The sequence below is a fragment of the Lepidochelys kempii genome, chromosome 9 (assembly GCF_965140285.1).
Source record: "Lepidochelys kempii isolate rLepKem1 chromosome 9, rLepKem1.hap1, whole genome shotgun sequence".
NCBI classification, from domain to species: Eukaryota; Metazoa; Chordata; order Testudines; family Cheloniidae; genus Lepidochelys; species Lepidochelys kempii.
Window position 1 is genome coordinate 44,609,431 of NC_136388.1, and position 20,717 is coordinate 44,630,147.

The window sequence follows — 20,717 nt, forward strand, 5'->3', positions numbered from 1 at the left end:
TGGTAACAGTCCTTGCAGACGGTGATGCTACCAGCATGAACTACTGGGTGAATTAGTGATGATTTGTGTTATTGTGTTAAATTGGCAGTGTTGGTCTAGTGAAATTACCGCATAGCTGCCATTTGCACGTGTGGCTTGTTTGTACAGTACGCTGGGATGGTTTCATTTTGTGTTGTAGGGAAAGGTGGAGGGTTGCCTGCTTTTTCTTCTAAGGCCTGATGAATTTTTAGAATCATAGAAGGAGAATGCAAAATTGCTAGAGATATTTTTCTTTTTTTAATATAGACTATGGTGACAGGTCCAAAAACTAGGTCATAATCAAAAAGATCAGGTGAGTGGGAGAAATGGGGAATTCAGACAGAATTATTTAACAGGAAAAGTAATAAACACACAGCACTAGTTAATGGGAAAAGCTATTGAACCACAATATAAAGGAAGGTTTGGTTTGGTTTGGGGTTTTTTCAGGTTTTCCAAGGTTGTGGAAATCCCAAAATCAGCACAAAAGCATCCAGTGGAGAGGATAAGAAAAGAAGGGGAAAAGCTGTCACCGACGATAAATCCTCAGGGCTTGGACTGGAGAAGCTAGTAAGTGTCTCTCTGAATTTATAAAACATTTCCCCTATTGGAATATTTAAAACTGCCTGCCCCAATAGTGGGCTTATCATGTCTGTCCGTGTCATGTGTCAGGATCGTTGCTGACCCAATGGCAGGGTGTTACTGAGAGCAGTGGGCACCAACCCTGTTTGGGATCAGGTGGTGTGTTCTGTATAACACAAGCTCAGAGCAAGCCCTCGGCTGTGCTCTAGCCTTTGGTGCCTTCCCAATAAACCCTCAGATGTGCCTATTAAGTAGAAAAAGTTACTGACCTATAGCTGTCCCACTGAAGACCCAACTAAGACAGGATTCTGGCTGCTGAGTTTCAGCTTCGTAGCACCAGACTGGTGGAACTCCCCAAGCTTGTCAAGATGTTTGGTCCCTAAGTGTATCGGTAGCAGAATGGAACAAAGCCAGCCAGCCCTTTTCTCCAACACAGGCAGTTGTGCATCACCCTGCTGAACTTCATCACTCTTAGTTGCTTCTCTCTCTGAAGGTCCGGCCCTTGGTTTTTTAGACCTGGTCTTGCTCTGCCATTGGTGTTCTGGGGCAACATCTCCTAATGGTGATGTTGGAGTAGCTGCAATGTTGTCTCCCTGCAGCTTTGCTACACTGTTGGTCCTTGTCTTTTATTGGACATTTCTGATTCTGTTGCCCACAGGCTGTGATCATCCTGTCTCCTCTGTGACAGGCTGATCGAACGCCTTGTTCCCTGCTGATCCTCAGCTGCTTGTGGCTCAGCTTCTCAGCACTAGATGACAGCACCTGCTCCCCAGCAGCTCCCTGGATCACTCCCAGCCTCCCTGCTAGGCTGCTTTCCCTTGCTCAGCCCTCTGCCCTACCGGATCTGCTTCTCCTGCCCAGCCCTCCTGAGTCTGTCTCTGCCCATCAGAACCTGTTACCTGGCCTGCCCACACTCTCACACCATCTCCCTGGGCCCTCATTCCAGGATCACACAACACTCGCTGTTGCTGCTAATCTCTTCCCTCCTGTCTATTGCAATGGGCATGGCTGGGGGCGTGGCTAGAAAGGAGCCAGCACATCATTGTGATACATGGCTTTAATATCAACTGTGTTATAAAACAGATGAACACAGCAGAACAGTCCTTCACATGGAAATGTTGGCCTCAGTTGGCCAGCTCCTTGGGCTGAGGGCTGTTATTTAAGGTAAAGTTAGTGCTCTTTTCCTGTACATGAAAAAACAACAATGCTCTCTCGGAGTTATAAAATAAATGAGCTAAAACAGAGGTGGGCAAACTACGGCCCGTGGGCCACATCCGGCCTGCGGGACTGTCCTCCCCGGCCCTTGAGCTCCTTGCCAGGGAGGCTAGCCCCCGGCCCCTCCCCTGCTGTCCCTCCTCCCCTGTAGTTGCGGTGCCATGTGGGTAGCACAGCTGGCTTCATCCAGGCAGTGGGGCTGCAAGCTCCTGCCGCTCTGAGCGGAGTGGTAAGGGGGCAGAGGCAGTGCGCAGGGCTGCGAGGGAGATTGGGTAGGGGGTTCCGGGGGGCAGTCAGAGGACAGAGAGCAGGGAGCGTTTGGATGGGGCAGAGGTTCTGGAGGTGGGGCGGTCAGGGGGCGGAGAACAGGGGGGTTTGGATAGGACATGGGAGTCCCGGAGGGCCTGGCAGGGGGCAGGGGTGTGGATAGGGTTCGGGGCAGTCAGGGGACAGGGAGCAGAGGGGGTTGGATGGGGGTGGTGTCCCGGGGGGGCGGTCAGGGGACAAGGAGCCTGGCAGGGGGTGAGTTGGATGGGTCAGAGGTTCTGAGGGGGGCAGTCAGTGGGCGGGAAGTGGGTGGGTTTGGATAGGGCGTAAGGGCCAGGCTGTTTGGGGGGCACAGCCCTCCCTACCCAGTCCTCCATACAGTTTCACACCCTGATGTGGCCCTCAGGCCAAAAGGTTTGGCCACCCTTGAGCTAGAACCATCTAGCTGGACGACCCAGCCTCTGGGGTTTAATAGATGTTTCCTTGGGCCAAGATTCTCCCTCCATCTTACAGGTTTCTGATGCCAAAGGGAAGCTGAGAGATATCAAGGATTACTGGGTTGCCTTGCCAAGCACACTTTGCAATGAGAAAATAACATCCGGCTCGGTGAACGAGGACAAGTGCTGGAACGGAATGGCCAAGGGGAGGTAAGGATGGGGTGTAGAGAAGCAAAGCAAAAACTCTCCATACTAAACTTAAAGCTGCTACCAGAAAGAGAAGATAAAGGTAGGTGCAGAGAGAAGCTAGTTCTTCCCACATCCCTGCCCCATGACGCTTTACAGCCTGTGACATAAACTCCATTATAGAGGACATTTCACGAAAATATGGTTGCCCTCAAGGGCCTCTCCCTCAGTTGCTTCAACCCTAATCCTGTGTCCTCTACTCACTAGGAATTGGTAAGGCCACAGTAACTTCCCCGGCCCCAGCAGGGGGCAGTGTGGGGATCAGGATCCATTGATGGCTGATCAGGGCAGTCAGGAACTCCTTTGCGTGAGTTCCTCTGCACCCCTGAGCAGCTGCACACCACAGTTACGGGCGGATCCCCTCCCCCTTCCTTCTGCCCAGGTCTGAGCACCACCAGGGCTAGTCAGCCCAATGCACAGCTTGTTTAGGAGTCTGGCTGTGGTTACCACACCCCTGTGGTCCTCTCAATCTCAGCCATAGAACTGGCCCTGCTGTAAGTTCCCATCAGTTTAAAGGGCTCAGCCCCAGCCTCTCAGGAACAAGTGCAAAGCTTAACCCTTTTCCAGAGGCAGATTTTGAGAAGTGGATGCCTTGAATTTAAAATGTGTTGCTCTCTTCCCACATTTTAGACTTTTAGACATTGAAGCACGTTTGCTAAAAAATTACGCACAGAATCTTCACACGCTTAGGCATTAAATGCCGTTAGTAGAATGGACAGATTCGCTTTGGAAGAAACCCAGAGGCACTGCTGGGAATTGCAAACATTTATCTAGTTACCCATTCACGCACTGTTCCCTCTCAGACTTCACCCCTTGCAAATTCTGCCACCATAGAAATACATTATGCCCATGGTTTTCACTTAAAACATTGTTTTGGGGCCAGATCCTCAGCTGTTGTAAACATCATAACTCTGTTACCATCCCCGGGTAGCCTGATCTGTGACAGCTGGGAATCTGGGCCTTAGTTTTTAAAATGTTTTCAGGCATTGCCTGAAATGCCAAAGGTTTTTTTTAAGTGCTTGATTGACAGTGACACTGAGCAGGGAGAAATGCAGCTTTAATGACTAGCTAGCCAGCTCCCAGTTGATTGGGTATAAGGGTTTGCCAGCCGCCTTGTTAATCATATCAGGAGGTAAATCCAGTAGTTCCAGTGCAGTCATGGACTAGGTCATAATGTGTCAGTTTCCTAATCTTCCATGTGGTGATGAGCCCCTTTCTTGTGTAATGGGCTGGATGTCACGCGGGCTATGCCACTGGTGCCAGCATGGGACCAGATCCTCAGCCTTGCACAGAGCTGACCTGGGCACTTGGGCGGTGGGACATCCTACCCTTCAGAAGTTGACACTCCACAGCAGCTATCCTAGGGCTGAAGTAGCCTTAAATAGAGACCCCCGGGGGTCATTCTATTGTGTGTTGCCCCTGAGGTCATTGTCAGCAGCGTGGGACAGAGTCTGAGACCTCTGGCTCTAAAAACGTGAGGCTATACTGCCTCAGCTGAAATACCCAAGTCTGTTAGTGCATGGTTGGTAGCAATAGGCGGTCCAACCACTAGAGGGAGACAGGCACACTGTAAGCCAGAGGTGGACAAACTATGGCCCGCAGGCCACATCCGGCCCATGGGACCATCCTGCCCAGCCCTTGAGCTCCTGGCTGGGGAGGCTAGACCCCAACCCCTCCCCCTGAGTTATGCCACCGTGCGGGTAGCACAGCTGGCTCAGTCCAGGCAGTGGGCCTGCAAGCTCCTGCCGCTCTGAGCGGCATGGTAAGGGGGCGGCAGTCAGAGGACAGGGAGCAGGGGGCGGTTGGATAAGGTAGAGGTTCCGGGGATTGGGCGGTCAGGGGTCGGGGAACAGTGGGGGTTGGATAAGGCGTGGGAATCCCTGGGGGCCTGTCAGGGGACGGGAGTGTGGATAGGTAGTGGGGCAGTCAGGGGACAGGGAGCAGAGGGGGTTGGATGGCAGTGGGGTCCCGGGGGGGGGGGGACGGTCAGAGGACAAGTAGCCCGGGAATGGGGGGGGTTGGATGGGAGTGGGGACCCGGGGGGGCAGTCAGTGGGTGGGGGTGGATAGGGCACGGGAGCCAGGCTGTTTGGGGGGCACAGCCTTCCCTACCTGGTCCTCCATACAGTTTCGCACCCTGATGTGGCCCTCGGGCCAAAAAGTTTGCCCACCCCTGCTGTAAATTCTGGGTTGCACATACAGTGGCAAATCCACTGGCCTCCTCCCTTTGCCCTGCCAACCATGGACCTCCCAGCACAGCTCAGTGCCTTGTGTGGGCTGCCTGAATCTGTCCTCTTCTGTCCACTGCCAGGGAGATCTCTATAGTCAAAGAGTTGGGAGCTCAGATTGCACCTTACGCTAGTGCAGGAGTATGAGCAGAAAGACGAACGAACCAGAAACACGACGCTGCGATTGGAACACGAGTAAATACAATTGTGATACTACCAAGCTGCAAAGCTCTCCCTCTCGTAGATGGTAGATTATCAGTTGTAATGGCACCTGTAATACCAAAAGGAGAATTTACTGTTTGGGAAAAGCAATGTGAATGAATTGATTTCCTGTGTAGGTATTTGCCAGAGGTGATGGGAGATGGTCTGGCCAATCAGATTAATAATCCAGAGGTAGAGGTGGACATCACCAAGCCAGATATGACCATTCGTCAGCAAATCATGCAGCTGAAGATCATGACAAACCGACTGCGCAATGCTTACAATGGCAATGATGTGGACTTCCAGGATGCTAGTGAGTACACCAAAAATCCCAAGTAATGGGAAAGGGATGAGGACAGACCGTGAATACCAAGTGATTTCTGAATGACAGCTGGAAAAAATCCATTAATCCCAATTCCTGGCAGTGCATGATAAAACGAGAGAGAAGACTAAATGCCCACATGCGTCCTGTGGTGGTATTTTTATTTAGATTGCACAAAAAATGGGTTAATGTTTTCCAAACACTGATGAGGATACAGTCTCTGCCCTACAGTGAGTACAGGGCCTGATTCATAACAACTGCTGGCCCTTGTTATGGAACAGAATGGAGTGCTGGTTTGCATCCAGCCTGTGATACTCCCGCATCCGAAAGGGCATTAGAATAACAGAATGAGGTGCACTGCTGACAGTACTGTACTGACTCAGGGTAACAGTCACCATTTGTGTCCTGCAGCACCCCACATGCCACCTAAGAGCCTGTTCTGTATTGGAAAGGATGTTGGCCACAACCCAGGATGTTTAACCTCCCCCTCCCCAAGAAAGACCATGTGATCTTCAGCTGTCCCTTGAACAGCTCGTAGGGAATGGGAAAAGCTTTCCATTTCACATCTCGACTAATGAGCATCATCTCCCGAGCTCTACAATCATGTGTGGTCAGAGCTAGGCACAGCATTCCCTTCAAGACTGTAGAACCTGCACCCGTTCTGCTAGTGTGCGCACCAGAGATGTGTAAGTCAATGTAAGATCACAGGCTACGCAGCAAGCATTGTGTGTGCTTCCATTTACTGCTGGGGTGGCCAAACAAAATGGAGCTATTGCTATGCTAAAGCACAACCTCCTGGTGGCTAGGGATGAAATATTTTCGATCTCCCATGGCCATATTTGATTTCCATGTTTGTGTAACCATTAACTCACCTGTGAGAAATTCTTCCCATAGAGTGTTATTCAGCAGCTTGGAATTTAGAACTCCCCAGCCCCCCAGATTGCAATGGAATCACAATCTTTCTGGATAGTTTTTAAATAAATCATAGGACACTGCAGCCACCATGAAATTCGCTGTAATTGTGGATGAAAACCCCATACACCATCATTACAATCTAACCCATATTGTCCATGCTCTTCATCTGGGCAAGATAAAAAATCCACCTGAGAGAAACAGTGTTTTGCAGTCTGTCTTTTTCAGCTTCATTGTAGAAACCCCTTCAGTATTTAATTTACATAGAGGAAGGTGTGATAAAGCTTTAGAGAAAGACACAGAGCAGAAGTGTGTCTCACTAAAGTCTGTGGTTCATTTTAGATTTGCCATCAAAATAATTCTACATAAAGTACAGAACTCTCAAGAGAAAATCTGCCTTTTTAACCTTTTTTTATGAATATCTCTCACTAAATAAATAAATAATTAATGTAGAGCCAGGCTTTTAAGTAAAGTAGAAACAAAGACAAGATGTCTGGCATACATTTTGTGTTTCAGGTGAACATTCATGTTGACCTGGGCTTTGCTTTCCTTTCATTGTTCTAAATAACTATATTCAATTACAGTAGCCCATTTAGAACAATTATGTGATCAGAAAAACCATCATGAACTAGGGCCGACATGTCAAAACCTTAAGCAAGTTGATTTTATACTGCACAGCTCTGTACAGTGTTTCCACAGGGTCAAATGCTCCCCTGGCAGACACCCCGTGCAACCCTGCTGAGGGCAAACATATTCGATAGAAAACTAGTCTTGCAACGGTTACCCATCTTTGTCACCGACAGTGTAGAATATTGCAATGTGCTCTACTTCGAGTTACACTTTAAGGCCACCCCCTGAGAGGTGCGGACTGCCGTGAGCACAACCCCTGTGCTCAAGCCTCTTTTCACTTTAAACCGATCTTCATTATCCACAGCACATTGAATTAATCTCTAAAGATTATTTGAGCGTCCACAACTCATCCTGTACCCAGATGCAGCAGTTATGTTCAGCTGAAGAGATCCATGATAGTTCTGGGGGTCAAACAGTCTAGGACTGGGTTCACTCTGGGCCTGAGTCAAAGATTTGTGAAGTCAAGGGGAGTCTTAGTTGCCTTCCAGGGGCTTTGAATCTGATCCTTAAGAGCCCTGTGTATGTCTGGAGTTGACCGCCCTTGACAATGCCTCAGAGATTAAGTCTCATGAGCCGCACACTGTGATGTAAGATGTTCTTACTTAATACCTGAGCTTTTGGTTTAAAGCTGAACTCTCTCTCTCCAAAGCACAAGCAGCAGCCTACAGTGGGTGGTCTTGTCACGTTTTAAAATTTTCCAATCAGTATCTAGTTGCTACAGCAATAGGCCATTTCAACATCAATGTGAGACCAAGTACAGAAGGGCTAGTGTGCTCTACAGCCTTTACCTTGTTTGGCAGGGACCTGACTGACTGACTCAAGCCTTGGCCACAGCTAACAGAGCCAGCTAACCACCTGACTGCAAGGGCTTGTGAACACTCCACGCCATCCCAGGTTCATTCAAGTACACCTAGTGAAGGAATACAATACATATATTCCAGACCATATATATGAAAGGAAACACAGTGAGTCAGTCGTAGTATTCATTCCCCTGGGATTCTCCCGCCATCCCGTCTCCAAACTCCTGGTCTGGTTGAATTTGTAAGCCTCTAGAGGCAGTGGCTGTCCTGTGCTGTGCTGAGCACAAAGTTTGATTTGTCAGTCTCACCCTGAGTTTCTCTCTGTGTACAGGTGATGACATCAGTGGCTCTGGGAGTGGTGATGGCTGCCCTGATGAAGTCTGTGGCAAAAGACTTTCCAAGAACCCCAGCACCAGGCAGCCAGAAGTACATGCTATTCCTAACCAGTCCGGACGTGGCGTAAAGGGGGCCAGCAACAAATTTTTGCCTTCCTCCTTCCTAATCTTCCTTTCTGTGGCTGTTATTGCAACGCAGTACTTGCGGCGGTAACTTACTTGCACAGCCATGAAAGAGACTGTGGCTGAGGTCTTAACTTTGCCAAAAAAAAAAAAAAAAAGGGACAATATTTAATTCATCTTGGCAAGAAAGAGGGAGAAAAAAAAGGTCTCAATTGTTTGTGATATCTGGCAGTGCTAGAGCTGTTCCATCCTTGTTTGCTCTTTTTTGAATGCTGGGCCCTCTTTCCGTACCTCATTTTTTATTTCATTGTTTTGCCACAAAGAGGCTCTTTGGGGCCTCAAACAAGCCTCTGCAGATAGGGGGAAAAGAAAAAATGATCTCCAGAGAGTCACCATTTGACTGACTGCAGTGGAATATGCAGTTAACCTAATATTGTTATACAACCGTAGCCAAGAATGCCACTTACCCATTAACATCTAAAGCCCGACAGGTTTAGAACAGTGCAACTTTTAAAATTAGGACTGACAACAGCAGCAAGCACTCTGTTATGTTCAGGAGCTCATTCATAATTTTCTGTTGTATTTCTTAAGCAGGCAGAGAGATGATCCTTCACTCATTTTCTTGGATGTAGGTGTTTCAAATAATTCCTTATGCTAATACAAACTCGATTAGCAATGGGATTCCTTATCCAAGCGTTTGCAACTAAAATGCAAGAGTCCTCTCACTTACAAGTACAGAAGTAGTTTTGTTTACTAAAATTAGCCATCAGTGGCAATTAATAATGCTCCTACTTTAAAGTGAATGGGAGTGAGATTTAGATTTTGCGTGATATTTGGAAATCTTTGAAGTTAGCTATTAATGATCTAATCTAGACCTGCCGTCCAGTATCACGATATGCAGGCTGAGATTTGTCATTTGAGGGGTTTGTTTCCAACAGGAGACTGAAGCTCTTTGTTAATGACAGAGACAACAGTAACCTTCTACCAAAGGGGTCGTTGCAAATTGCTATTTTGTGAAGTCTTGCATACTAATTGCATATTAATACACATAGAGTTATGAGGCCTAAAGCAATAAGTTACAGTATTGGGAGTCAGTGGGTTATTACTTACTTCACTTGGTAGTTTGTTTGCCTAGGAAAATGGCTCAGATGTATAATCTGGGCTTTGAGAGTTCTTTGTAAGTGAATGCCTGCTTCCCTCCCTCCCCTGTCCAACTTCACCACTGCAGTGACTGAAGATGAAAACTGTCCAGTATCTGAGCTGCAGCCACACATTGCGTCAGTGGATCATCAGGATGCTTCTAGACCTTCCCGTCCTCTGCTCTAAGCAATGGATGCACAGCCTCCTAATGTTAGCCAGTAATTTTTTGTAGTTTATTACATGAGTACCAGGAGTGGATTCAACTAAAGGTTTTGTTTTTGTCAACAAACGATATATATAAATATACACACATACATATCTATCTGTTCGGGGTGTCTGTGTTTACAGAGCTGTGCACTTTGGTTCCCTAGCTGGCTTAGCTCATTCGCAGATACAGTAAACATCGTTTGGAAAAGTATCTCTAGGAAATTTATCTGGAGTAACAATACAGTCCGGTTGACTGTTTTTAGCAATGGGGAACCATGAGTTTAGGCTCTGCTGTTATTAATATTGTGATTTTTATTTTTGGGGAGAAAGCATATCTTATGTTTAAGACGTTTATAGGCTTATCAAACTTTTAAACACTGCTGTGTCTTTCGTTACGTGCGAAAATGTGTTTTGGTTCATAACAAAAGATTTGGGAAAAGCAGAATTTGATTTGTGCTGTCACTGTTTATGGAATGTGCAATTTAAGGTAAGACTGTAGGATCAGAGCGCTAGGAATGTTGAGAGATGTTGCAAGAAAGCAAGTATAGTGAAGTCCTTATGCCCCTGGTTGAGTTAAAATTCTTAGTTTGTTGGACAACTACCACTGTTTCCTAACCCAGCCACGTAATGGGGGCTGACACTTATACTTCTGTACAAAACGTGGACTGTGTTTAGGCCAGTTATGGGAGAGTTATTGTCCCTCATTACACCTTGCTTCTGCACAGTCAATTTTAGATCATTTTGGTGTTGTATTCCCAAGCTGCCACTAATTCTTAAAGCTAAACTTGAGCCAGAGGCTTACCTTGCCATTCGATTTAAATTATCTGGCTCTGAATTGAAGAAATTACTGGGCCTATCATAATCTGCGGTGTAGTTTCAGGCAGGTTTGCTTTTATTGGTCTAGTGCAGTGATTTTTAGCCCATGTTGCCATTACATGTATAAATGAGCCTTCTATTATGTAACTCCTAACCCAGTTTCTGAGGGAGCATGGAAAATGTTACACGTCAAAAGGGCATTGGAGTAGATTTTTTTTTAAATGAAAGAAATTTGAGCACCACAGTCAATAGTTTTATAAATATTTAGTCACCTGTGGCTCGACACAATGGAAGAGAAAAAAATAATCTCATTATCATGTATTTGCAGCCTGTTGGAGCACTCACACACAGTTCATGGCCTTGGGGGACTGTCTCGTTAAGTGCTATATCCCAGGGATTCTCAACCTCTCTCTTTGAGCCCCCCCGTCCATCCCCCTGCTATAAAACCTCCACAGCCCACTTCTGCCACAACTGGTTCTCTGCATATAAAAGGCAGGGCCAGCATTAGGGGATAGCAAACAGGGCAACTGTCTGGGGGCCCCACACCACAGGCCTGCCCCCGCAAGTTGCCCGGGCTCAGGGCCCTACAGGTGGGGCTGTGGCTTTCTTCTCTGGGCCCCAGCAAGTACAACGCTGGCCCTGCTTGGTGGATCCCCCTGAAACCTGCTCACCGCCCCCCAGGGGGCCCTGGACCTCTGGCTGGGAGCCACTGGTATAGCCCATATCAAGGGAGTATGACTCACTTTAGATTTGCTGCTTTGGACGGGGAAGAGGAAAAAGGACCATTCGCTTCTCTGTTAGCAAGATGGTGAATGCTCAGTGTTTTGATAAGGAAAAAATACTTTGGGGTTTGTTCTTATCTGAATAATTAAACACCCACATCCCTGAAAAATGGACTAGTGGATTTACAAGCATCTCTGTCTTTAAACTTGCTCTTTTGTGCCATAATTTGTATGTTTTAACTACGGGTGGGATCATTAGCGGCTTTGAGAGCACAGATATTTATCGTTTTACAAATGACAAACAACCTATTGTTTTCTGGTGGGCTTGGTAGGGGATAAGGTATAACAAATATCTGAAGTACACCTTTGCTTTAAAAAATGCATTTCTAGCTGGAGGATTAAGATTTATTTCACTTATTGGCATAGCTGGCCAGTTATATATTTCTTTCTGTTACCAAGGTACTTGTAACTATCTTGCACTGTTTATCTAAAGTTGAAATATGTTCTTTGAATCCTTGTATAAATAAAAAGGCTGGAGACTTAAATCTATATTTGTCCCACTGTTACAAATCACTATTTTATTTCTAACTGTGAGTAGCCCCACACTCAGTCCTTGGTTTACCCACTAACAACAGTATCATATGGCCATTGTGAGCTTCTCACCTGCTCAAAAATGTGTGGCGGAGAGCAGTCACCTCTAGGTATAGGAAATGCTTAAAAACAAGATGAAATTTATTTGATGACATTTTAAAAAGTTACCATAGTAAAGTTTGTTGAGAGAGAGACTGGGGAGGATGTAATGAAGGAGAGAAATTAAAAGATTAGATTTACAACTAAATATTTGTAAATGTAAAGCACAGTGTTATTTACTATTGCACTCAAGATACTGCTTCTTGAAAAGTTAACTAAAAGAAGAAAGCATTCTGGTCCTAGTAGAGAGCCTTTCTGAATTAAATAATCCACCACCCTGCTCCCTTTGAATGAAATAGGTTTTGTTTTTCTATATATACACAATTCCATTTCCAGAGGTTGGTGAACTTGGTAACGATACCAAGGGGGTGAGCCCCAGACTTCTGGTAATCAGATATTGACAGAAGGAGTGCACGTGACTGGAGGTAAACAGCACCTAAAGAATTCCAGGTTCCTTCCATCCCCCCAAACAAAGAAATTAATCAACTTCTTGTTTCTGTAAAGCTTACCAGTTTACTTGGTATTTATTAAAATCTTTCTGTTACAGGAGTTTAGATTCTATTTTATATACACAGCGCTAAACAGCTGATCTCTATATTCTATAGAACTAAATTTATCCATGGGTACTGTACAAGGAACAGTATTTATACAAACTACAATTCACTCATCTCCTGTAAATCCTCTCTGTATTATTTAAAATAACTGCCACTAGCAAAGAAATAGGAAAACGGAAAAAAAAATTGTATCCAATTTTGTAGCTTTATGAACACACCCCACATTTGCAAATGAGCTATTGGTAGGCCAAACATGCTCAAACTATATACAATCCAAGGGTCAGCTTCTGTTCTCAGTTACATCCATGCATCCCGATGTAAGTCACATGAGTGTGAGGAACATTATTCTGGTCCTTATGTACTCTGGCCAAAATTTTCAAACATGACACTACAGACAGGCACATAAACAGGGCCTACTTTTTGGAGGTGCTGAGTACCTGTAGCTACCTCCCCAACTGGATCCAATAGGAATTGTAGGTGCTCAGCATCGCTAAAAATGAGACACCTAACCAGAAAATTGCCTCCTTTTCCACATGGTGACCTCTGTCTGCCATATGAGCAAATATCCCCTAATCTTGCTTCCATTCATGTCAACAGCAAAATGCCCTTCGACTTGAACAGGTGTAAGCGCTAAAGTTTTCACCATCCTCATCCGCCAATAAATGAAGCTGAGGGAGGGGTGGGAGGCGAGAGCATGCCCGATCAGACAGAAAGTTCTCCTTGCTGAACACGGTGAGCTTTGAGGTTGTGTGACATTTTTCATGCTTTGGAGCATAATCTGTTTTTCAGAAGGTTTGGTCAGTTGAATAGCTAACTAAATCAGTGTAACAGCCACGTTGCCCCCCACCAATCATAGTATAATTATGTGGCAATTCACGCTAGAGGAGAGTGACATTTGCGTGGAGTTGATGAGCAATGCAATAAAGTCACATTGCAGATGCTATTTCAGTGGCATGAAGAGCTGTTACACAGTTTTACCCCATACAGTAGTCATTTTTATCATCCAGCTCTCTCCTTACATGTCTAACTGTTAGAGGCATCCGTGCTAATCAGTATTTTCAAATAAAAATAGAGAAGGCCACTGGAAAATTACTCTGGCTGGCTAAGTTGTCATTACACACATATCATTAGTATCCTATCGCTTCCTATTTGATATAGTACTTATTAGATAAAGGCAAGTGATGCCAGGTCAACTTTTCTACAGTGGGATTAATTGTAACTGTAATTCCCAGTGTAAGGAAGATTTGGACGCATGTCATCGGCCACTGCACATAGTCTTCCTGGCCTTGGCTTCTTGTCGTCTTTCCTGAAGACCTCTCTTCTGCCTCTTCCCTCGCTTCCCTTTCTGCCAGCAGGACTCTGCCTCTCTCTTGAAATGCCCGACTTAGTCTTAAGTTGATGCTTTTCTGTAAAAATAAATAATAGATTGGCCTCTGAAGGAACACTGGTTTTCTTGGAACAGTAAACTGGACACAACTGCAAGCCTTCAAAATTACTGAGTCCTGAATCAGTTTAACAAGCAACATGGAAGCATGACAGAAACTACATACCTGCTGGCCTTTAAAGGGATAGTGTAGGGCATTGATGTTTGTATTTTTTCCCCTCCATTATTACTTCTGAGAGTCTCTTAATGTAAAAGTGAATTGCAAATGGTCAGCATTAACTTGAGCTTGCCTGTAATTGCTAGGTAGTTAGCTCAAAATTCAACTGCCATCACCACCACATCAAAAACATCACTGTGTTTAAAATGCAAAGTAAAGCACAAAATAACCATGAAATTCTCCTAAACACAGTTTAGGTTACCACAGAGCACCCGAAAACCAGCTTGCAAGATGTACAGGTTGAGATTTTCAAAGTAGTCCAAGGAATTTATTTAGACATCGGCTCATTTTAAATAGAAGAAGTGTCTAAGTCCACTAGGTGTGGAAAAAGCTAAACCATAAATGACAGCACATCACCCACGAGATTCTTCAGTTTAGGCTACCATTCTTCTTTAGAATGTAGAAGCTACATTAGCAAGGCAAATCAAGAACAACAGGTTTGACCACTTGACAATGAATCAGGAATGAGGATTCTGGTTAAAAGAGAAAATTATCTCACATAATCATCAATGATGGCAAAAACATATATTGCCTTGCTCTGGTGGTCACTTTGTGTGTGTGAGTGTGTCATAATCATGCTACTTTAAAAAAGCAAAACTTTGCACTGGTAGTTGAGTCCTGGCATACAATAATAATGCTACTTTGCCCCTTTAGTCCAGTCTTTAAGTAAATGCAACAAAATACAATGGTAAAGATAAAAAGATGGCAAAGCATACAGACAGAGCGCTACCCTCCCCTCCAATAAAATATGCTATTATCTCAGTTGAAATAGTGTGAGCCCACTATGTCTGAGAGGGCATCAGTCCAGAAGTGGCAGAAATGAGATACTAAAGACAACCGATAAGCAGCAAGAAGCTTGAGTAGTGGGAGCTTTACCCCAAAAGCTTCCAACTCTCTTAGTTGGCCCAGTTAGCTAAAGCAAGGCATTCAGTTTTCTCTCTGTGACAACTGAAGCAGGTACAAAGACAGTATCCAAGCACCTGTCCTGGCTTCAATAGATAATGCTGTCAAAAAAATCTGTGACTTGAGTCAGACCTATAACTCAAATCATGTTAAAAGGAAAGGAACACGGCTGCTACTCTGAAACCTGTCAAATCATGTTGTTGCACTTGCTTAAGTTATTGGCTAAGTAAGTCTGTGTACATCACAGAGGGGGACCAAAAGCCACTTCTTTCTGTCTTAATAGCTCAGAAGGACAGGCCATGTGCAAAAGGGAAAGTCAAACAACACAGACTTGCTAGCACTTTAAAAAGGGGCTGAATGGGAAACATGACCACTAGCTCTTCCTCGAGTTTATAAAGATTTCTGCCCCTAGGGGTGTATATACTTACATGATAGGCTACTCAACTGGGATCCTCTTTTGTCAGACTCATTCCCCTACCCCAAGAAGTTCCCAGAGATTGTAGTCTACTGATCAGTCATATTACTATTTAGAGAAGGGTGGTACTGTGATACTTCTGATGGGGTCCCTTTTAAGCAATCAGTGTAGCTAGCTACAAATATCCTATTAGACCAGTCTTTGTTACAAATTTATTACAAGTGATGAAGAAATGGCCGAGCTGCGCTACACTTTCTATGGAAATTATGACTGAAAGTCTTTGGAATTTTCAGTCTGGCTTATTGGTCTGCCATGGAAGCAGTTTGATCCAGTACCTTTCACATACATGAGGGGCATCAGGGACATGAGTAGTTTATTATTCAGTACTGCAGAGAAACACTGGTGGGGCAGTGTTGAGATGGACTTGCTGTCCCATATGCCTTGGAATTAAATATCTTTAATACTGTCTTTTCGTTAAAAGCAGCTACAGCAATTTCTCTCTCATAATGCTCCATGAGCTACAAGCAGTTACAGTTCTGCGACAATGGCTATTTTAGGAGCTCTCTCTTTAGCAAGTACATAGTCTGCACTAGCAAGTGTCTTACTTATTGCTTCTATAAGAAACAAATGCCTGCAAATGCCACTAATTTAAACTTCTGAATTATTCGGGGACTAAATGCCAATGTGTGAGACCTGGTACCACTGAGCTAGTAGCTGGATTGAGATGAAAAGGGCCAACAAGTGTATGCAACAGTTTTTTAGTGATGAAAAAGATGTTAATAGTCAAAACCGACTTACCATCAACCTCAGACTGTAGGTTGTCTTGATCAGAGTCCATTAATGGTGAATCACCTTCAGCCGCAATAAAACAAGGTGCAAAGACATTTCAGAATAGTCGCTTGTGAGATTATATTGTGACTACTTAGAGGGACCAACCACTTCTACTGCACTCTAAGCAGTTTTTAAAAGTTGCTACCAGCCATAAATACCAATAAAATTTATTTTATGAACGCTTGCTCACAAAGAAGTCATTACATTTCCCAGTATGCATATACATTTGCAGTTGTACAATAACTTCAACATAAAGAATATGTACAGATGTTCAAATACAGAATAAGTTGTAAACACGACACAAGGAACAGGTCTTTAAAAAGAAATCTCTGGATAAAGATAAAAAGAGAGCATGCCAACTTCTCAGTGATCTACCACTGAGCAGTGGGTGGCATTGTCGTGTCTTCACCAGATTCCTACTCTTCTTCACTGCAGGAAAAAACAGCAATCACACAGGAATTCTTGGGGGTGGGGTAAGGATTATGTCTGATGGCACTTCCAGTTTTTACTCATTACTTTGTGGGAAAATCAGAGCTAAGGAGATCTTTAAGAGTCCTTGCAGTCTCCATTGTCTAGAGTGATCTACAGCATGCAGTACTGGTTCATAATCAACTAACTGTATGATTTCTACACTCCAGACTAGTGAACACTTCCTCCATCTAAAGCAGGGGTGGGCAAACCTTTTGGCCTGAGGGCCTCATCGGGTTTCAGAAATTGTATGGAGGGCCGGTTAGGGGAGGCTGTGCCTCCCCAAACAGCCAGGCGTGGCCCGGCTCCCCCTGCTTCTCACCCCCTGACAGCCCCCCCCCCCGGGACTCCTGCCCCATCCAACCCCCCCATAGCCTGACATTCCCACCCCCAGAACCCCTGCCTCATCCACACACCCCCGCTGTCTGTCCCCTTACCACCCCTGGACCCCCCCACCGCCTCATCCAACCACCCCTTCTCCCAGACCGCCCCCAGAACCTCTGCCCCCCTTCAATCCCCTGTTCCCCGCCCTCTGACCACCCTGACCTCTATTCACACCCCTGCCCCCTGACCACCGCCCCCAAACACCCCTGGCCTCTATCCAACTAGGGTGACCAGATGTCCCGATTTTATAGGGACAGTCCCAATTTTTGGGTCTTTCTCTCATATAGGCTCCTATTACCCCCCACCCCCATCCCGATTTTTCACACTTGCTGTCTGGTCACCCTATATCCAACCCTCTTCCCCCACTCCCTGCCCCCTTACTGCGCTGTCTGGAGCACCGGTGGCTGGCGGCGCAGCTGCACCAGGACAGACAGCCATGCTGCCCGGCTGGAGCCATCCACGCACCGTTCAGCACAGAGCAGCGGGTCAGGCTGGGCTCTGCAGAGCGCTGCCCCAGGAGCTCACAGCCCCGCTGCCCAGACCATTGCACCGGCGGAGCAGTGAGCTGAGGTTGCGGGGGTGGGGGACAACAGGGGAGGGGCCGGGGCGAGCCTCCCGGGCCAGGAGCTCAAGGGCCGTGCAGAACGGGCGGCCCACGGCCTGTAGTTTGCCCACCTCTGATCTAAAGGAACGTCATCATGGGTACGTACCATTAATCCATATCACAACATGTTCAGGTATCAGAACTTCATGACAGGTTCTATACAGCTCCTTCAAAAACAATTAAAATGATCCTCCAGTTTGGCTCTGCTCATAGATCTGGTTATGACATATGGAGCCTTTCATCTACAAGTCACCATATGAAATCTCGCCAAGTTAGGCATGACTGAAAAATCGCTCCTATCAAGAGAGGGTTGTTGGCCTGTGTGAAATGAGTTTGTAGTCTCAGTCCAGGCCATATGGAACAAGTCAGCTCTCCACAAACCATGGCCGCACCTTGCACAAATTGGAACCCTTTAATGACAGTCTTTCAGTAGCGATTAAACACTGACTGGGCTCAGAGATTAACTCGCTTTCACGGTGACTATCCATACAGTACCACTCTTGCAGACAAGCTGAACGTAATCTCCAGGACACTACCTTTAGCATTTTTCATGGCAGAATAAAACATTTAAAAAGAAACATCTACAATAACCAGCACTACGCACTGACTAGGCATAGCAAATACATTAAAAAAGCATTTGCCAAAGGCCAGCTTTGCAACATGCAACGCACACATGCCATTTCAAAGGTTTGGAAATACTAGAATTTGTCAAAGTCCTTAGGTATGCATAAAATACATACAGTAGATTGTCTTGGGAGCAAGTGTTTTCTTAGTCTTCTGCTCTTTTCCACAGAGCCTGTATTACTCTTATTCTGCTTTTGAAGGCTGTTGTGGTGCCAGTCCACCATTTTGTCTTCAGAGTCTGATGGCTACTCCCGGCATGTCTAACTCTTATAGCAGATACCATTATTTATCAATAGTGATTCCCATTGGAAGCTGACTAATAACATTGGCCTTTGACGCCAGGCCCTTAACTTTCTTTTGCTAAGCACAACATTTTCCGTCACTTTTAATTAGACATTTTTCTTCAACTTCCCATTTGTGTTTCAACATTTTGGTTACATAAATAAAAGGTCAAGTGGCAGGTCTCTAGATGGGTCTTGCTGTTCTGAGAAGATGAGATGAATGGCAGCATTTTACAATAGAGCTATCACAGCTCACCAAGGCAGTCACGCGACCTCTCTCGGCCAATCTGGAGCTTTTCCTTTGCAACAGCTCAGCAAGTGAATATGTGCAGAGTACTAATATCAAAGTAATTCTGCTGAGGTCAGTCTTGATTGCTCCTAACCCAAGCTACGAGTTTTGTTTTCAAAATGATAAGCAGCCATTATTAAAAGGACATTCTGGGATTTGTAGAAACAGTTTCGGATGGCCAACGCCAGAATTTCTTAGTTTTTGAACGAACAGGATTTAGAAGAATTTTTCCATCACTGACATTCCAGTTATAATGTAGCGCTCACATATAGTTTCTTGACTCAAGGAACAGCTTGGACTGAAGGCTTATCCTCCTGAAAGTTTTAGCGGAAATCTCAGATGTTTGGCACTTCTAAAGCAGCAGGTCTATGTTTTTCCCAACAGAATCCTCCAGCACAACTACATGTACCGAAGCCAACACAACAGTAACTTCTCCGCAGTTGACTGCCCGGATATTATTTAATCATCTCTCAGCTGTATGCTTAACCCTTCATTTTTCTGATCATGCTGCAGTCATATTTCTTAAGACGTAAACAAGTTCCATGAGGTTGAATATGGCTTTTTTGTTGTTGCTTTTTCGTCTTTATTGTTAATTCACACGGGAAGGAAAAAGTTCATTTGCATTTAGTAGTCACTAGTACGGTCACAGGAGAGGTGGTACCATCTCAGAAGAGGTCCCTCCCACTGTCCTGACTTGTTTGCTGTGGTCAATATGCAACAGCAGGCTGGTCAAAGTGATGAAGGAGCAAAAAAAATGACCATATTCTAGCAAGGTCAGCATCACCTTGGTCAAGAACTTATTTTTCTTGTAGTCAAGCTCTTATTCGGAAACTTTAATATCTTTTTGTTTACTGTGTTGTATTGATTTTTCAACTAGCGTCTACCATATTATTGGATAGTTTTCATTGCCATCTGGTGGTTTGGGATGTGCACTGCAACTGGTGTTCTTTCCTGCATTTCCTTCTTCCATCATACGCACTGAAGCACTAGCAGTAATGATATAGCATTTTATACGCTTCCATATTTCCTTTATCCCCAGGGTTTCTAAAGCATCGACAAACACATGCACATTTTATATATGGCACAGGCATATACAATCAAGTGTATACGCCAAAAGAAATGTAGCTGCCATCTGTAGAATGAAATACAGAAACAGCACACAGCAATGTAACGACAGCTTAAAGATCGGATACGAAGAGCACCTGTTAAAAAAGAAGAAGGGATTTACTACAAGTAAGCAAAACTTAATCTATATTGTAATTTGGCTGGACAACAAGGTGAAACCTCGCTTGTGAGAAATCCAAGAGATCTTTAGAGGCTACAAGTGAGAGTGTGCACTCTTTCCATTTCGTTGGTCTCTGACAGCACAGACTTTGCATTTTCCCAAGCCACAGTTTAATATAGATCCAGAGGGAAGAGTCATGTACTGAGTTGCCACTCAAATGTAGTTCAGTCATAGAATGGCAGCACCATTATGTATATGTGCCTTCACATTCGAGAGATTTCTCATTCACTCAAATATATGAGCATCTGGCCTGGTGACAGCAAGTCTGCTTTTTGGTATCGCTTCATTACACGAGTCTTCTACAGATGTGTAGAACATTTTTCTTGTATCAGCGTGTATATTTTTTATACTTATTATACAAATACTGCAGATTATAAGGGCTGAAGTGAGAGGCATGGTATTTGTGATTCAGTGGACCAAGAAAAGGATTTCACAATCTTTTCATTTTTAATTGCATAAAGGTCAGCAAAAGGTTATTTCTGTGCTGAAAGGCCCATATAACCTGGTTTATTGGGTGTCTGAGGCACAGAAATCTGTGCTCACTGTAACTTAACTTTTATTTCTGCTTTGCCGTTCACCTTTAAAAAGTCT

The 20,717-nt window shown here is 45.0% G+C and overlaps 2 protein-coding genes across 5 annotated transcripts in view; one reads left to right on the forward strand and one right to left on the reverse strand.

Annotated features, from left to right (window-relative positions):
* Window positions 1–11,746, forward strand: part of GPC1 (glypican 1) — a 322,306-nt gene extending 310,560 nt beyond the window's left edge. Inside the window, exons 6-9 of the mRNA XM_073360055.2 lie at window positions 466–585; window positions 2,593–2,726; window positions 5,328–5,503; window positions 8,186–11,746. Of these exons, the coding sequence (XP_073216156.1) occupies window positions 466–585; window positions 2,593–2,726; window positions 5,328–5,503; window positions 8,186–8,403 (648 nt within the window). The 3' untranslated portion in view covers window positions 8,404–11,746. The remainder of the gene's footprint in view (window positions 1–465; window positions 586–2,592; window positions 2,727–5,327; window positions 5,504–8,185) is intronic.
* Window positions 11,747–12,057: 311 nt separating this feature from the next.
* Window positions 12,058–20,717, reverse strand: part of ANKMY1 (ankyrin repeat and MYND domain containing 1) — a 58,270-nt gene continuing 49,610 nt past the window's right edge. For 2 of the 4 annotated variants that reach the window (XM_073360054.2, XM_073360050.2), the window contains 2 exons: window positions 16,159–16,212; window positions 12,058–13,847 (listed from right to left, as the gene is read on the reverse strand). In XM_073360054.2, the coding sequence (XP_073216155.2) occupies window positions 13,651–13,847; window positions 16,159–16,212 (251 nt within the window). In that variant the 3' untranslated portion in view covers window positions 12,058–13,650. Of the gene's footprint in view, window positions 13,848–16,158; window positions 16,213–17,423; window positions 20,044–20,717 lie in introns of those variants that run through there. The other 2 variants (XM_073360051.2, XM_073360052.2) reach the window with 2 other exon arrangements.